A 15,338-nucleotide genomic window follows, 5' to 3' on the forward strand; every position below is an offset into this window, starting at 1 on the left:
CTCTTTCTTTAGCTTGAAATGGCGATTGAAAACCTCCAAAAGTCTGAAGGAATTGCAAGTCACAAAAGCAGCCTGCTCAACAGCCATGTAAGTCAACCAGGAACTTTCTTTGGGGAGGAAATGAGAGGAAGAAAGAGGCGCTGTGTTCTGCTTGTAATGTCCTCAAACACTAGGTCTTCTGCAAAGCTTTGCACCCTCTGCACCGTTCCACTGACCACGCCAAAACGTCTTTGTTTTTAGTTGGTCGTTCCTTTTCTGAACTGAAATTTTTTTCTGTTACTTTTTCCTTAACTGCTGACATGCTTATTTCTCTGAATGAACTAATGCTGATTGTTTTTCTACGGTGGCCCTGAAGTGTAAATCCTATCAACAAGTCACTCAATGCAAAAGAATATTAAAGATCACAACAACAGTAAAAAAGAAAACAACAAATAAAAAATAAACTTTACAAAAACTTAATGAGAAAATAATATATAGAAACAAAAGTGAAATATTTTGGAAAAGATAAGTAATTAATAATAATAATAAACTTTATTTGTATAGCACCTTTCAAGATAAAACACGGTAAAACACAGAATATAAAAAAGAATTAAGAAAAAGAAATTTAAAAAAAGATTGGTTTTTAGCTGCTTTTTAAAAGAAAACACTGAGTCTGCAGATCTGAGTCTGAGAGGAAAGGAGTTCCAGAGGGATGGAGCCACTGCTGCAAAGGCTCTGTCACCTTTAACAACTAGCAGACCCTGGTCACATGATCTCAGGGACCTTTGGGAGTTTCCATACATAAAAAATAGATGTTAAAAAACAGACACAAGAAGAACTGGAAATGGTAGGTTCTATAGGACATTGCTGAGTAGATGATGATCTCCAGTATTGCTTTGTGCCAAATAACTTTTGTTGAAATGATGGACAAATGTCATCATCCAATCAGGGATGTCTCATAGTACTGACCTTTTTCTTTGGTTTCATTTGTTAACATTTTTTTTTATTTCTGATTTATATTTTTATCTTTGGTTTCTGATATTTGGCATTAACCTCTAAAATATAATTTTTTAAAATTATTTTTTGTTTTGCTTTTTCGTGGGGGAAATGCAGACACACTGCATTAGGCTGACGTCATGAAATGGGCGGTACCCACAAGGAGGGAAAGGCGGTGCCTCAGTGATCGAGTCGACTTAGATCCAGAATGGAAAAGAACTCAGGAAAATAACTAATGTTTAACAAAAAAATGATCTTTTGTGTGCCAGTCGTAATTTATACATATCTATTGTTTATTATTAAAGGATTACAAATAGCCCTTTAATTGTCGACGTGATCTTTAACATGTTTTTGCATGAAGTAGTTTGTTGATGTGATTTGCACTTCAGGGCCACCGTATTTTTAGGATCTCCGACATTCAACGCTGCCCTCAGAATTTGTTCAAAGACTTTTCCATCAGAGTAATGACAGATGCAGATGTTTGAATGTTCTCAGTCAGCAGTTTCTTATCCCAGGATATGTCACCTGCTGCCTCAATCATGAAACAAAGAGCTAAATATAGCAGTAGAGGGCCAGGAGGAGGGGGGCGGGGGTCAGACAACTCTGGTGTTTAGAAATAGTGGCGTGTTTTATCTGTCTTTTGATGTGATAATGAGATTCACTGCTCCTCTCCAGGTGACTATCACAGAGCAGAGTTTGTGCCCCGGGGCTCGCTGACGGTCCGTCTGTCTCTTCCGTGTATTTTTAGCTGCAGTGGCTGCTGGACAACTACGAGACGGCGGAGGGGGTGAGCCTGCCCCGCTGCTCCCTGTACAACCATTACTTGCGACACTGTCAGGAGCAGAAACTGGATCCAGTCAACGCAGCGTCTTTCGGCAAACTCATCCGCTCGGTCTTCATGGGCCTGAGAACCCGCCGCCTTGGCACCAGGTAGGAAGAGGTTGTTGCAGACGCTGATAACAGTAATCATGGAACTATTCTAGATGTGACGAATATGATGATGCTTATTGGCATTGGAGACTTGCCAGTGGAAGATGATAATGATAGTGATTTCACTGATGGGAGGGCTCCTTCTCACTAGTTTCTATATTTTCTCCCACTCAATCTGCCAGAGGCAACTCCAAGTATCATTACTATGGCATCCGGGTGAAGCCAGACTCTCCACTCAACCGGCTGCAGGAGGACACCCAGTACATGGCCATGAGGCAGCAGCCGGTCCACCAGAAGCAGAGGTCAGTCCCTTCTCCCCGACAGACACTCAGAATGTTCTCAGCCCGCCTCATTTGATGCTTTTTTAAATGTTTTTTTTTTTTTAAAGTAGGAAATAACATTTTGTGCTGAATTACTAACAATGATAATAATAATAATCAATTTATTTATAGCGCCTCTCTTGCCACTCAAGGACACTGTACATTACAGAAAAAATAAAATAAATACATAAAATCAGCACAATAAAATCAGCCAATGGATGAGATAGGCACAGTTCTTGCTTTGACTCCCTTCCTGACTCCCTTCATGTCTTCACAAAAGTCAAAGACTGGTGCTTCAGTGGTTAGATGGGACTAAAGCATGGGAACCACCGTTTATTTTTACAGATGCTCAATTTAAAAAAAAAATTCTATCTCAATCAAGACTTTTGTGAGGCTTAAAGTCCTTCCGCCCCATCGTTTTCCCGGAACGATTGAAATCTCTATACTTTGCATTTCCCACAATCCAACTTCTCCTTGGCTGGCTGAGCCAACGAAAGCCTTCAAATAATGTCTGAAACACTGCAGAGGCTTTTCTAAAAACAGCTCTGCAGACCTCTTTAAAATGTTTCATTCAGGCTAATTTGAAACAGAAAATCTGTTTTGTATCTAAAGAAAATAGTTCTGTTACCTAAACACAATTTTACATTTGAGGTTTTTGTCTCCTACAGTGGCAAAAGAGCTATTGCAATAGCTATTGCAATAGTTCATAAATTAAGATTAGGAAGGGATTATTTCATCTGCTTTAATCATTGCAACTGGACGCTCGAAGACTTAAACTGGCGTGACTGGCAGACTTTGTTTTTCCTGGTTTTCCAGACCTTCACCGTCAACAAACAACTGAGTGTTCCCCTCCTATGTTCACACAGGTTCAAGCCTCTGCAGAAGGTGGACAGCATGTCTGACAGTCTGTGCGGAAGCTCTCAGGCCTGCAACAGCACTCCGGAGCAGTCAGTGGCCGCACAGAGCCAACACCACCAGCACTACATTGGTAAAATGAGGATTCTGCGTCCCTCTGTTCCTCTCTGTAACCCCGCCTTCATGCAGTTTTTGTCTTTGCAGATACGTCTCACACCTTGCCTCAGTTTCCCCCTCTTGACGTGGGCTCCCAGCCTCTGCCCGAGCGCATCAACATGGGTGACATCAAGAAGCTGAAAACGCTGTACAGAGACCACTGTGAGGTGGGTTCCCCGCTTCACAGCACCTTTACCTGTAGGAAACATTAGGTCTTTAAAGAAGGGAATGAAGACATTTTTGTTTATAGTTAAGCATCAAATACAACTTACAGATTTGTCAGTCTGGATTTTATGAGTGGGAGCAAACTTCAAACCACAATCAAATGACTTTAAATGCTATATTAGGAGATAAATAATTACATTGAAGGCATAAAATCAGTTTATTTGTAGAAACACACTATTTATTCATCGTTTTCAAAAGTAAAACACACCACTCAGCTTTTTTTTTTATGTGGAAAACTCCTGTTTGGATAAAATCATTAGAATTTATTCACAAACTATTCGGCTGCTGGAGGAATCCTGCATTACATAACAGCATTTCCAGCCTGCACAGGCATCGTCTCATGATAGGGCACTAAATGAAAGTAGACAGATGACAAAACTGTGAAGAAACAATACCCAGCATTTGAAACGGGGGGTGTTACAGGCAGAGAAGCCGAGATTAAAGCAGCAAAGCTCCTGCTTTATCATATTATCCCCTCCCTCCCCTTGTCCAGCCTCCCCTCACTGCCTTTGTTCCAGCCGTCTTTTCATCTCTGTGCAGCTTTCAAGACATGCCAATTAACCTTTCAGCGCACTGGGTGGACATCTCGGTGTCTTTGTGGTGGTCCCCCTCGGGCCTTTGTGTAGCCTCGTCTGTGGACAGCACACGGGCTGCCGGCTTTGTCTGCCAGGGCAGTTCTGTCCCTCTCACACCTTTTACTGCTCCTGCCCCTTTAATGTTCCTGCATGGCACTATTCTATTTTGTTAACAACCACCCCTCAGATACTGGTTGAAACGATTTATTAGGTCTGTTGGCCGAAAGCAACACCTATGCCTACATTTAATCTTTTTTTTTAAGTGTTGTCCTCATAACACCTGATGTCAGAATTATTTGGACTTCATTGAGGTCATATTTCAGCACACATTAGGTGTTAAAACACACTGTGGTTGTGCGACTCAGCTTAGACTGGGAGGGGGGTCTCAGCTGTCTTTATGTGACAGCGCACGTGAACGTGTTATTTTTCTTTTTCAAGCATGCCTGAAAAACGGCACACTTTTTTCTTTTTCTTTTTCTGGGGACGGGGAATTCTCGCTTTTGTTTTGGTGTTCCGTGTTTGACTTGTTGCTGGGGGCAACCGTAAACACGGTTGCCATGGTGATGGCCGGAGAGGAAGCAAAAACATATCATGTGATTGAAGCCTGCGCTGCCGTGTAACAAGACCCAGCAACAAATGCATGTCCTGCCAGATCAAGAAAGAAGAGACTCTGCGGGCGCGAAGTGAATGAAAGGCTTCTGCACAACAGAGTGGAGATTTACTCCAGTGTTTTACCCCACACTGTTCCCTCCCTCACTCTGTCTCCACTGCTCTTATAGACAGCGTTTTACTTTGAAAAGAACACGCTGAAGTTGTCACACTCTTCAAAGTCGATCATCTCTGATCAGCGTTTCCTTTTGAGCAGAAAACTGCTGTCAAAAACGTTCACACTTGCAAACCAGAAAGAGGAAGTCTAAATATTTGGTCAAAGTCACTGAAAGTGAGAGAAGGTATGAATTACTCTCCATGCGCTGCCTGCTTTCTAAATGTTCTGAAGATCTGAAAAACATTTAGTGAAATCCCCCCCCCCCTCAAAGCTTTAGGATTCTCCAGATGATTAATGTGCAGGGAGCTGTGTTTGAGCTGGCTCATTGTCTAGCCGGGGGGGCCCGGGGCGAGCAGGAGGCTGCAGGCCTGTAGAAACTTTGTTGTGTGTCTGGTTGCCATGGTTCAGCTCTGTATGTTTTGTTCCCCCCCCCCCCCCCCCCCCCATCTTCCCCGTTTCCACCCTCTCTTTTCCTCCCCCCTCCCTCGCAGGCCACTTTGGATGTGGTGATGAATCTCCAGTTCCACTACATTGAGAAACTCTGGCAGACCTTTTGGTGTTCAACGGCGCCATCTAGTGATGGAAGCACATCCATCCCCAGCAGGTGCACATTTTTTCATTTGAAAAGAAATGAAATGAGACGGCGGCGTTTACGGTCTGTTTTTCTGTGTGTGTGCAGCGATGATGACATGGAAGGTTCGATTCCCAGAGAGAAGCTGGTGGCTCTGTGTAAATATGAACCAGTCCGATTGTGGATGAGGAGCTGCGACCACATCCTCTACCAGGCTCTGGTGGAGGTCCTCATCCCTGATGTGTTGCGCCCCGTTCCCAGTCAGTACTGAAGATGCCAAAAAAATCTTTTCAGAAAGTTCTTGTTTTTTTTCAGGTAACATTGAAGTAAAATATACATAACATTTTCAGGCACTCTCACTCAGGCTATCAGGAACTTTGCCAAAAGTCTGGAGGGCTGGCTAACCAACGCCATGACCAGCTTCCCCCAAGAGATTGTTCGCACTAAGGTGACTTCAAGAATCTCCTTTTTTTCTTTTTATAATACCTAGATTTGATAAATTATCTGTCTGTAAATACATGTATTTTTTATATTTTTACAAATAAAAACAGCTCTTCTCCTATTTTGATGCAGCTTTTATATTATTTATCTCAATGAGGCATTAAATTCAATTCCAATTTTATTTATATAGTCGTCTCAATGGGCTTTGTACCGGTAATTGTAAAGTAAACATACAATCAAAAGGATCATGAACACATAGAATTCAATAGGAAAATGCTAAACAACTAACTAAACTGGACATCCCTGCCCTTAGACCCTCCTTCACGGTAAGGAAAATCTCCTCAAAATAAGGAAAAACTCCTCAAAATAACGGATTCTGGAAAAGAGAAGAAACCTCAGGGGTGTCCACATGAAGGAGGGTTCCTCCCCCCCTACTCTTAGAGTAGAATTAACTTATTTAACGCTACAACTACATGTTGTAGAGCATTAGCAGAAGTCTAAGTTTCAGAGTTGTAACAGTAAATGAACATTTATATTATTTGATAAAAAAATTATGTTTTTAGCATCTTTAGCTGGAAATAAAATTAAAAAAGAGCTACAGTGCATTTCCATGTCTGTGTGTGCTGCAGGTGGCAGTGGTCAGTGCTTTTGCGCAGACTTTGAGACGTTACACGAGTCTGAACCATCTGGCCCAGGCAGCACGAGCCGTCCTCCAGAACACCTCCCAGATCAACCAGATGCTCTCGGATCTGAACCGGGTGGACTTTGCCAACGTTCAGGTGAGATCACCTAAAAGGCTTCGGCTTAAATAAGCAGGAGCTTTTCCGTGGAGTTTTCCCGTGTTTGAGGCCTGCCGCGTGTTGCCTCGTACAGGAGCAGGCGTCCTGGGTTTGTCAGTGTGACGAGAGCGTGGTGCAGCGTCTGGAGCAGGACTTTAAGGTCACCCTGCAGCAGCAGAGCTCTCTGGACCAGTGGGCCACTTGGCTGGATAATGTGGTTTCTCAGGTCCTAAAGCCTCACCAAGGGAACCCAAGCTTCCCAAAAGCTGCTCGCCAGTTCCTGCTAAAGTGGTCTTTCTACAGGTACGTATGAGCACCTTAGATGGTAACAAGTACATAAAGGGAAGAAAAATACTAAAAGTCTACATATAAGGACACATTAATTTAGGGCTGTGAGCGGCTGCTACATGCCCCTCACTCTCCCCCTCTACCAGCCTGGTCAGAGCTGCATGTGGCAAATTCATAAAAAAAAAAATTCAAAATGGCGGCTTTTCTGTTGGTATTATCTCCATAGCAACTTTTTTTTGTGGTTGCTTCGGGTTGACAAAGAGGTTTATGTAATTTTTAGAAGCAGCAGCAAAAGTACATTTTTGATTTCCTTGGCAACAGAGTTTTTTTGTGACACATTCTGAATAAGTTCAAATCTCATGTCGTATTGTTTCATTCAGCTTCAGCCAGGGATTCCTGTATATCATTTCATCATCACAATATTCCAGTGAAAAATGTGTGAGCGACACAGGAACACCACTTGTCCGAGCTCCGCTACAGCAATGCCGTTCAAATCTACAAACATTAAACATTTTTTTCCCCAAGTAACTTTCCAATCATGCTTGACGAGTTTTAATTTGTAAATGATATTAAAGGGGTTTAAAAAAAAAAAGAAAATTTAAGATCTTTTCCCAAGGGTCAAATGTAAAAAAAAACTTTGTTGTGGCCGAAGACTTATTAACCTTGAAGATCGCTCCAATGAGTCTTTTTTTCGCATATTGTGCGACAATGTAAAAATGTCCAAATTTCACACTCTGCAATGAACATGGTCGCCACGCTATAGGCCATGTTCCCATAATACCTTTAAAACTTTGTTTGGTCCTTTGAATATCTCTGACGTGTGTTTTGGTTCCCTTAGTGGATTTTAAACTATATTTTTAACCCCGTAAGAGATTTTGCTTTTTGATCATCTCGTCCGCTGTGATGTCATCCTTTTTCATTCAACCGGTTTTTGCTCCTCCTTCCCTTCCTGCAGCTCCATGGTGATCAGAGATCTGACCCTGCGCAGTGCTGCCAGCTTTGGCTCCTTCCACCTGATCCGCCTGCTTTACGACGAGTACATGTTTTACCTGGTGGAGCACCGCGTGGCTCAGGCCACCGGAGAAACCCCGATCGCCGTCATGGGAGAGGTCAGTGAGGCTGGACTGTTCTAAATACTTGAACGTGTTTTTTTTTATTAACTTAAAAATGGTTTTGCTGACAAATGTGTTCATTTCTAGTTCAGTGACCTGAGCTCCATGATGCCATCTCTTATGGAGAAAGGTAAGCATGCGTTATTTTTGGGCAACACTTTGATCTTAAAAGGAAAGGTCATCTGGACCTAGTTTTTTAAGTTGAAGACGTTTCGCGGCTTTGGAAGCAGCTCAGACGATGCTAATTTTTAACCCCGCACTGGCAGATGCCTCCGACGAGATGAGCGGCATGGGCAGCGACGCCGATGCGTCCAGAGAAATCTCCGAACCGTCTGTGAAGAGGGAGAGGATCGAAATGAGCCAATCTCTGCAGGAGATGTGAGTCCAGTCCGAACAGGGACCGGCGTCTCTGCGAGAAGGCGGTTTCTGGGGCCTTTTTACGGTGTGCAATGTACATAGAGAAAAAGTGTAGCAGTGTCAGTCATCCAGATGTTAAACATTCTTTATTGTTGTTTTTTTTTTTGTTTGTTTGAAATTTAACTCACGGGGATGTAACACAGGCCGGATTGTTTTCCTGTTGTAACTGTGAATGAATTTTGTGTAATATATTCTTTTTTTTTTGATTCCTCAAATCTTCTACAGTCAAGTCTCAATTAGCTGTGCCATGGTGACATCTGAGTGCCTTAGCTGTGTTTGAAACCACCACTACAGATGTCTGCCTGTGTCCCTCAGCTGTGCCTCAACCGCAGTATGAATGTATCGTCTCCAAACCTCAGAAACTTTCCAAGCACCTTTAACGTCGACTAGGTGTCGCTTTGCTCTCCTTGTTGCCTCCGCTGCAGCTCCGACACGGGAAGAAGACCGTGCAGCCTACAGATCCAAAGGACTTTTCTCCGTTATTCCCACTAGCGCCGCGTCAGGCAGTGAGATGTGAAGAGGAAAAATAGTCTCCAAACATTTGTGTGGGTATCAGACTGGATTTGTAACTCATACAGTACATTCTGTGCGTAATTGCGTATTCACACGTACACCCGAATGTTAAAAATGTACAAATACACACGCATAACTTGAAATTACTGTAGCTTAAAATGAACTACTAATACAAAATGTTCCTACGAATCTTTAAATAGTTCAAACCCACACATCTATGCACAGATTAGTTGCAAGTGCAGGAGGGGTTTTGACTCTTCTCACGCCTCTAGATTTGAGTGAATGATGCGTTTAAATATTTCTAGAATGCTGGGTCGTCAGAGTTTCTTTTCACCCTTTCTCTCTAAATTTATTCCACCACTTTCTGTTACCCATGTTATCATTTTAATGTTTTTAGTTTTTAAAATTAACTTTGAGTGCTGAGATGATCCTTTTTTTTTATTTTTTTTAGTATTTGTCAACTCAGCAACACCCATACTAGCAGCACTTAAACGCATCAAATATGCACAAATCTGAAGAAATGTACTTGGATCTGCGCATAAATGTGATTTTGAGTGTGTGTATGTATCAGGTAGGTGTGTGTACCATTTAAAGTTTTGTGCGTTTTGAATTAATCGTCTTAAGCTGCTGTAATTTCCAGTTGTGCCTGCGTAAAGTGCATTTTATATTCATGTTTTTGATATTGATTGTACATGTGAATACACAACTTCAAGTACACATAGTTGCACACAAAATGTATCAAAGGAGTTACAAATTAAGAATTATGCACGCACAAATGTTTGGAGACTATTTTCTCTCCTTAGTGGACCTTGTGTGGCAGCAGTCTGTAATGACTTGCTTAACATTTCATTTTACCTCAGATCTCTGCGCTGTGCTCAGTTTAGTTCAGGAAGCAGTTCTACGTTGGTTCCGTTTGAAATCTACTTCATTTCCTTTGAAAATCTGAACTTTTGGACCTGGAAACAGACATCCTTAAGGATCTTCACACCCCTGCTTTAGAAACTCTGCTAATACAACAAAGATGTCTTCATTTTCAGTGAAAATGTGCACAGGTTTTTGGGAGAATAACCAAGATCACCTGATTTTTTTGTTTTAAAGAACATAAAAATATCTTTAGACAAACTTATTTCTTGTGCGACTCAGCTGATGCGACTTTACTTTACGTGAAAGGTAGAGAATTTCCTTTAACTGCAGGTCTGCAGTTTCATACAAACATGAAACAAAAGGGGGAAAAAAAGATTGGAACTAATCTGATTCATAAACTTTGTGTTAAAATGTGGTTGTTTTATTCTTCCCTTGATGTTTTCCTCCACAGGATTTTGTTGTAGCATTGATTTTGAGTTATTTAAGGCTGTCTGTAACTCGTGCCTGTCACAGTAATTTGCCTTAAAAAGTGCTTTCGGGGAAAAAAAAAACTTCTATGTGTACTTTGTAATCTTTTGTAATGCTGTTTTAGATTTATTTGGCGAATTATTATTTTTATTGATCTAGGTTGTTCTTACAAGTATACTGAACCTTTATTTTTGTGTATTTTTAAAGCTGTTCTTGACTCTGCTTTAACAAGCCTAAGGACAGTAGATGGTCTGTAATAAACTGCATAGTTGGCTGTATTTTGTACTTTGTCACGATGTGTAATAAACGTAAACCAAACACTTTCAGGACATTTATTTCTTTTTTCAAATCAAGTTGCAACATCACAATTTTTTTTAGTTTGAACAAATAAACAGTCCCCCCCCACCATTTTTTTCTTAATTTCTTTAAGTATTGTAATGAAATACAATATTTACATAATTTAAAAATCCTAGTTTCCATGGCAACTCAGCAAAAGACAGAAATGTAGTAAATGTTATTCCAAAAAAAAAGAATGTTCTTTCCTCTGTAAATCAAGAGAGGACAGCTAGCTTGGCTGGCAAAGAAAATCCAGAAGACGTGAGCAGAACAACCAAACATACGACACACAACCTTAAAGTCAGAGGGAAGGGTGGAGAGTTTTGGTCCTAAAGCAGCAGGACGCCATCAGAAGTAAGTGCATGTTGTCCGAGTTACGGCTGCAGAAGATGACTTCAACCAAAAAGGTTGGAAAAGTGCAACGTTTTCCCAGCTCGGGTCCTCGTCGGTCCCTGCCAGGGCTCATAAAGAGCAGCCTGCCATGTACTTTCCTGTCAAAAAAACAAACCAAAAACACACCATCAATGGAGAAATGGGGAGCACAAACCGCCTCCAACATTTTGGAAAGGTCACTCGTGAACTTGTAGCATCTTCATTGCAAAGAGAGTGGGGTAACTGTTAAGTAATGTTTGACCCGACGCGGTGACTTTGTTTCCTAGCAACCTTCAGCACAACTGGAGCTCATTCATGAAGGAGTTGCTGGTTTCAGACACTGACAGGTGCATTTGTCCTGCTTTGAAAAGTCAACTGTTCCTAGTTTTCACCTCGAGCTTCAATCTGCAGCTGAGGCTACAGGAAGAGTCAGCAAGAAAATGCATAAGTATCGCTCAATTACCTATAAAAACAAACTTAAAAATGTATTTATCATCAAGATTTTAACTTTCTCCTGCCAATAATCCATCAATAAGTGACTGGTCAGTTACAAATGTTTTTAATACTATAGTATTAATGTAAAATAGTAGAAATTAGAGCCTAAACTGAGTATAGAAACATTTAAAAAGCCTTCACACTTTATGTACAGTGAAGTCAAGAAAAAGCTCAGCTTTGGGTTGGGGCCGTCACCTGTGGCAAACCTCTTCTTGACCAGTGACATACGGTAGCGGCTGCCAACCAGCTCCACGCCCATGCCCGACAGCGACGTCCCAGAGCCCACAAACTGAACAGCCAGGCTGGGTGGGGGGCCTCGGGGAACCTCCAGGCACTGCCAGCTGGCACACAGCGTCCCCGAGCCTGCAGGACACACGCTTGTTATGACAGAACCCTCACAAATAATAAAGTACTAGACGTACAGAAATGGTCAGATAAAAGCTAAAAATCTACCCGGACTGGAAAGCTGATGCTGAGACGTGAGTGGAACCAGTAATCTGGGGATTTAGGCTAAAAACGACAATAGATCAAAGGGTCGGAGTGGGGACTTGAGGTTAATATTTGAATTTTGGTCAAGAAATCCATGTCAACTTCCCATTTTTAAATAAAGGTTGGGTTTCTCTGAGGGAGCAAAGAGCTACAGCCTTTTATAATGACAGTCATGTTTTCATGCCTGTATTCATGGGGTTCATGTTTCAACGAAGGGGGGAGGGTTGATTTTAATTTCAATTTTGTTTTTAAAAATTGTAAAGCTGAGAAGAACTTTCTATAAATCCAGTTTGATTTAATTTGATGTCACATCTGCAGGTCTAAAATCCAACCCTTTATGCACTTTTGGTATGACACGGGCCTGTATTCAAACCTATTGCCCTGGTTTTAAGGTGGACACTTTACCCCTTGGCCACTGCACTGAAATGACTCTAAATGAATCAAACCGTCACTCAGCATCTTGTTCTCTCTGTACTGTTTATATCCAGTAAAAGCTACAGACAGTAAGGAGCGGAGCAGGGAGCTTGTGGCCCTAACAGCATATTTTCAGCATCACAAATGCTCTCTTTTTCAAACTGCATTTTTTTTTTAACCTGCTCCTCATTCACAACAATTTAAGCTTAATTTTCTTTACATGTTGCCTTCATCATGAGAAAAATGCCACAAAAACAAGTTCAAAACACCAAGAGCACTATTTTCATCTGAGTGGAGGGAACAGAAGTTCTGCTGACCTTCTCCTGCTTTTCCTCCTGGCTCATAAAGCAGAACAGATGAAATCTTTTGTCTTTTTGCTTTTAACGTCCCACCCATCACTAAAGCTGTCAGGCAGTTTCCTCCTGCTAAGCTATATGAGAGGAAAGCTTCACCTTTTCAAATAAAGGAGCAAACAGAAGCCAATTATTTGGTAAGCTAACCATGAAGCTAAAAGGAATATCCCAGCCTGACTTTGCTCTTCAGACTATCGGAAGCAGCTGATGCATTCAAATGCTTTCACACATTTGTGTGCAGAAGACACAGAAGAAGCTGGACGTCCTCCTCCCTTCACGTCAAAGCAGAATCACGGTAAGACCAGAAGCTTCTGACCTTTGCTGTGGTTGGTGGGGGACAAGTTGGGCAGTTTCCACAGCAGCCGTCGTTCCTCTGCGTTCCTGTAAAGCAGAGGAATCATTACACTTCAGGGTACAGCGGCCGTGTGCCAAAAGTTTGTCAAAACCCTTCAAAACACTTTTGATGTGATCCACCTGGAAGTTATTTTCTAAAAACCATCTGCCTAATGTTACAGCAGACTTCACCACCGTGTGTGAAGGGACATATTATGCTACAGTGACTTAAAACTAGATAACCTCCATTTTTTTTTAAAATTTATATTCTTCAATCAATTAAAAAAACAAAAGGGAAACATGTAACCAGTTAAACTAACTGATAATCAATCCACCACAGCAAACCACGTTCAATCTCACTGCTGAGGAAGAGCTTCAAAAACAGCAAACTCCCCTGGATTCACACAACAAACAAAGGAACTACTCCTGATAGACGTCATGTCAGTGCGCCTTTGTCCGCCATTTTTGGGGTCAAGAACACATTGTTCCCATACATCCGACAGGTAAAATCTGCAACTTCGTCAAATCATTTGATTTCCGCGGGATGACGACGGTAGTGAACATTTTGTGTCAGTTAGGCCTATGGTTACACATTTTTTTTGTCTTAAAAGTGACACATATTTGGGTTATATCATGCATCGGGGCCAATCTGTTACTTTTAAACGGCGCTGGAACCGGGACTTTTTTCCAGATGTGAGGAAGCAGCGTCACAGGTTCCAGCAGAGCTTGAATGTACCAGAGCCGTTTATTTCTCTGTCACCCTCACCTGCACCATGTGGATGAGAAATTACTATTGCAATATTAACGCTGTTGATGCTCATTGCATTGTTGTAATATGAAGTTTTTTTTAATCTGGTCAACATATAAAAATACATTTTAATCATATGCAACCCAGTCTTTCAACGCGCACACCGCCACCTCTTCCTCATGACTCTGGTAGCTCCTTAATCACAATTTGTTGTGTTATGCGGACACAACAAAAGATTGACACGACAAAGGTCGGCCACAGCGACACTCTTTGTCTGACTGCAATAATTTGACTCTCAAGATGGCAGAAAGGGGGTTCATGCAGACTCTGTGGGGCCATGTGCAAGAGCTCTATAGACTGAACTAGAAGGAAGTTTATTCTCTGTATTTGTGGTTTTATCATTTTGATGTTTAGAACTGCCTCCACCTCAGCAGAGTGGATGCTTTAAGGCGAGGGTGCCCAAATCCAGGCCTTGAGGGCCGCGATTGGAAAACATGTAGGACCCCGGCCCTCAAAGCCTGGACTTGGACACCCCTGGTTTACAGCCTAATCTTCAAAAGAAAAGACCACGATTCATCCAAGTTGCCTACCAGGAGGCTGGGGGCTGACACTGCACGTCTGTGGCGGCGTGGTCCAGAGGCAGCAGCACCTGGACAGAGGTCAGCTGGGTGGAGGGTGCCGTGGCGGGGCAGCAGTGATAATCCAGGGACACTCTGGTCACTGTGCCGCTCCGCTGACACTCGGCCGACAGCAGGAGAGGAGCTCTACCTGGGTCTTGAGATGACACCTGAGGAAATAGGAGGCCACGTCCTGAATGAAATCCTATTTTCTGCTAAAAGTTACAGATGGATGGATTTCCACATAAGTTTCTTTTGAAATCCTGACCTGATACTTGAGCAAGCCGACATTGTAGTACGAAGCCTGGGGGTTGAGCTCAGCCTCCCTCTGCAGGTGCAGCTGCAGAGCCTGCATGTTGAACCAGAAGTCTCTGGAGTTGGGATCAGTCTGAGACGGATCGCTGTGGACAAACGGCGCAGCGGTGAAGACACGACACAGGCATGGACAGAGCGGAGCAGCAGTGGGCAGCTGACCTGTACAGCAGCTTTTGATTGGGCAGGAAGTGATCGATCCTTGAAATGTTAACCAGCCTGAAGCTCAGAATGGGAATGTTGGGGTTGGCTGAGAAAATGCGGGTAATTCCTGCTGGGAAGGACATGGTCAGGTCTCCTGTGATTTTGACGAGGCAGCTGGCGACAGAAAGAAACAGCTCAATGTAATCACTGGAAATTAGGAGCTGGCATTCATTTAAGTCCCAATCCTCTCTTGATCCAAGCGTCCCCAGTGGTCTTTTAATTATGATGATGCTGTTTTTAGCTGAGCTGATCCTTTTCTAGAGCGGCAGTATTCATACAAAGTCAGTACTCATTGACTTTGAGTGGTGGATGGGACCGTTGTGGAGTACCGGTAAGTCCGCTCCCACTTCCCATCATTCATCTGTTTTCATGCTTGTCTGCTAGCTTACAGCCCCTCACACCCCTAAACA

General features: G+C 42.5%; 2 protein-coding genes across 7 annotated transcripts in view; one reads left to right on the top strand and one right to left on the bottom strand.

Annotated features, from left to right (window-relative positions):
• Window positions 1-10,576, top strand: part of rfx2 (regulatory factor X, 2 (influences HLA class II expression)) — a 29,495-nt gene extending 18,919 nt beyond the window's left edge. For 4 of the 5 annotated variants that reach the window (XM_078945919.1, XM_078945922.1, XM_078945920.1 and 1 more), the window contains 14 exons: window positions 13-87; window positions 1,724-1,905; window positions 2,088-2,207; window positions 3,092-3,213; window positions 3,285-3,403; window positions 5,294-5,406; window positions 5,482-5,633; window positions 5,724-5,821; window positions 6,444-6,593; window positions 6,688-6,896; window positions 7,837-7,990; window positions 8,081-8,123; window positions 8,260-8,371; window positions 8,636-10,576. In XM_078945919.1, coding sequence (XP_078802045.1) covers window positions 13-87; window positions 1,724-1,905; window positions 2,088-2,207; window positions 3,092-3,213; window positions 3,285-3,403; window positions 5,294-5,406; window positions 5,482-5,633; window positions 5,724-5,821; window positions 6,444-6,593; window positions 6,688-6,896; window positions 7,837-7,990; window positions 8,081-8,123; window positions 8,260-8,371; window positions 8,636-8,690 — 1,704 coding nt within the window. In that variant the 3' untranslated portion in view covers window positions 8,691-10,576. The remainder of the gene's footprint in view (window positions 1-12; window positions 88-1,723; window positions 1,906-2,087; window positions 2,208-3,091; window positions 3,214-3,284; window positions 3,404-5,293; window positions 5,407-5,481; window positions 5,634-5,723; window positions 5,822-6,443; window positions 6,594-6,687; window positions 6,897-7,836; window positions 7,991-8,080; window positions 8,124-8,259; window positions 8,372-8,635) is intronic. The other variant, XM_078945921.1, reaches the window with a different exon arrangement.
• Window positions 10,574-15,338, bottom strand: part of fcho1 (FCH and mu domain containing endocytic adaptor 1) — a 46,804-nt gene continuing 42,039 nt past the window's right edge. For both annotated transcript variants that reach the window (XM_011474072.4, XM_011474071.4), the window contains exons 22-27: window positions 14,887-15,042; window positions 14,681-14,813; window positions 14,386-14,582; window positions 13,031-13,095; window positions 11,654-11,821; window positions 10,574-11,082 (exon numbers count right to left, since the gene is read on the bottom strand). In XM_011474072.4, coding sequence (XP_011472374.1) covers window positions 11,054-11,082; window positions 11,654-11,821; window positions 13,031-13,095; window positions 14,386-14,582; window positions 14,681-14,813; window positions 14,887-15,042 — 748 coding nt within the window. In that variant the 3' untranslated portion in view covers window positions 10,574-11,053. The remainder of the gene's footprint in view (window positions 11,083-11,653; window positions 11,822-13,030; window positions 13,096-14,385; window positions 14,583-14,680; window positions 14,814-14,886; window positions 15,043-15,338) is intronic.

The sequence above is a fragment of the Oryzias latipes genome, chromosome 4, assembly GCF_053564925.1.
Source record: "Oryzias latipes strain Hd-rR chromosome 4, Olatipes_Hd-rR_3.1".
Classification (NCBI taxonomy): Eukaryota; Metazoa; Chordata; class Actinopteri; order Beloniformes; family Adrianichthyidae; genus Oryzias; species Oryzias latipes.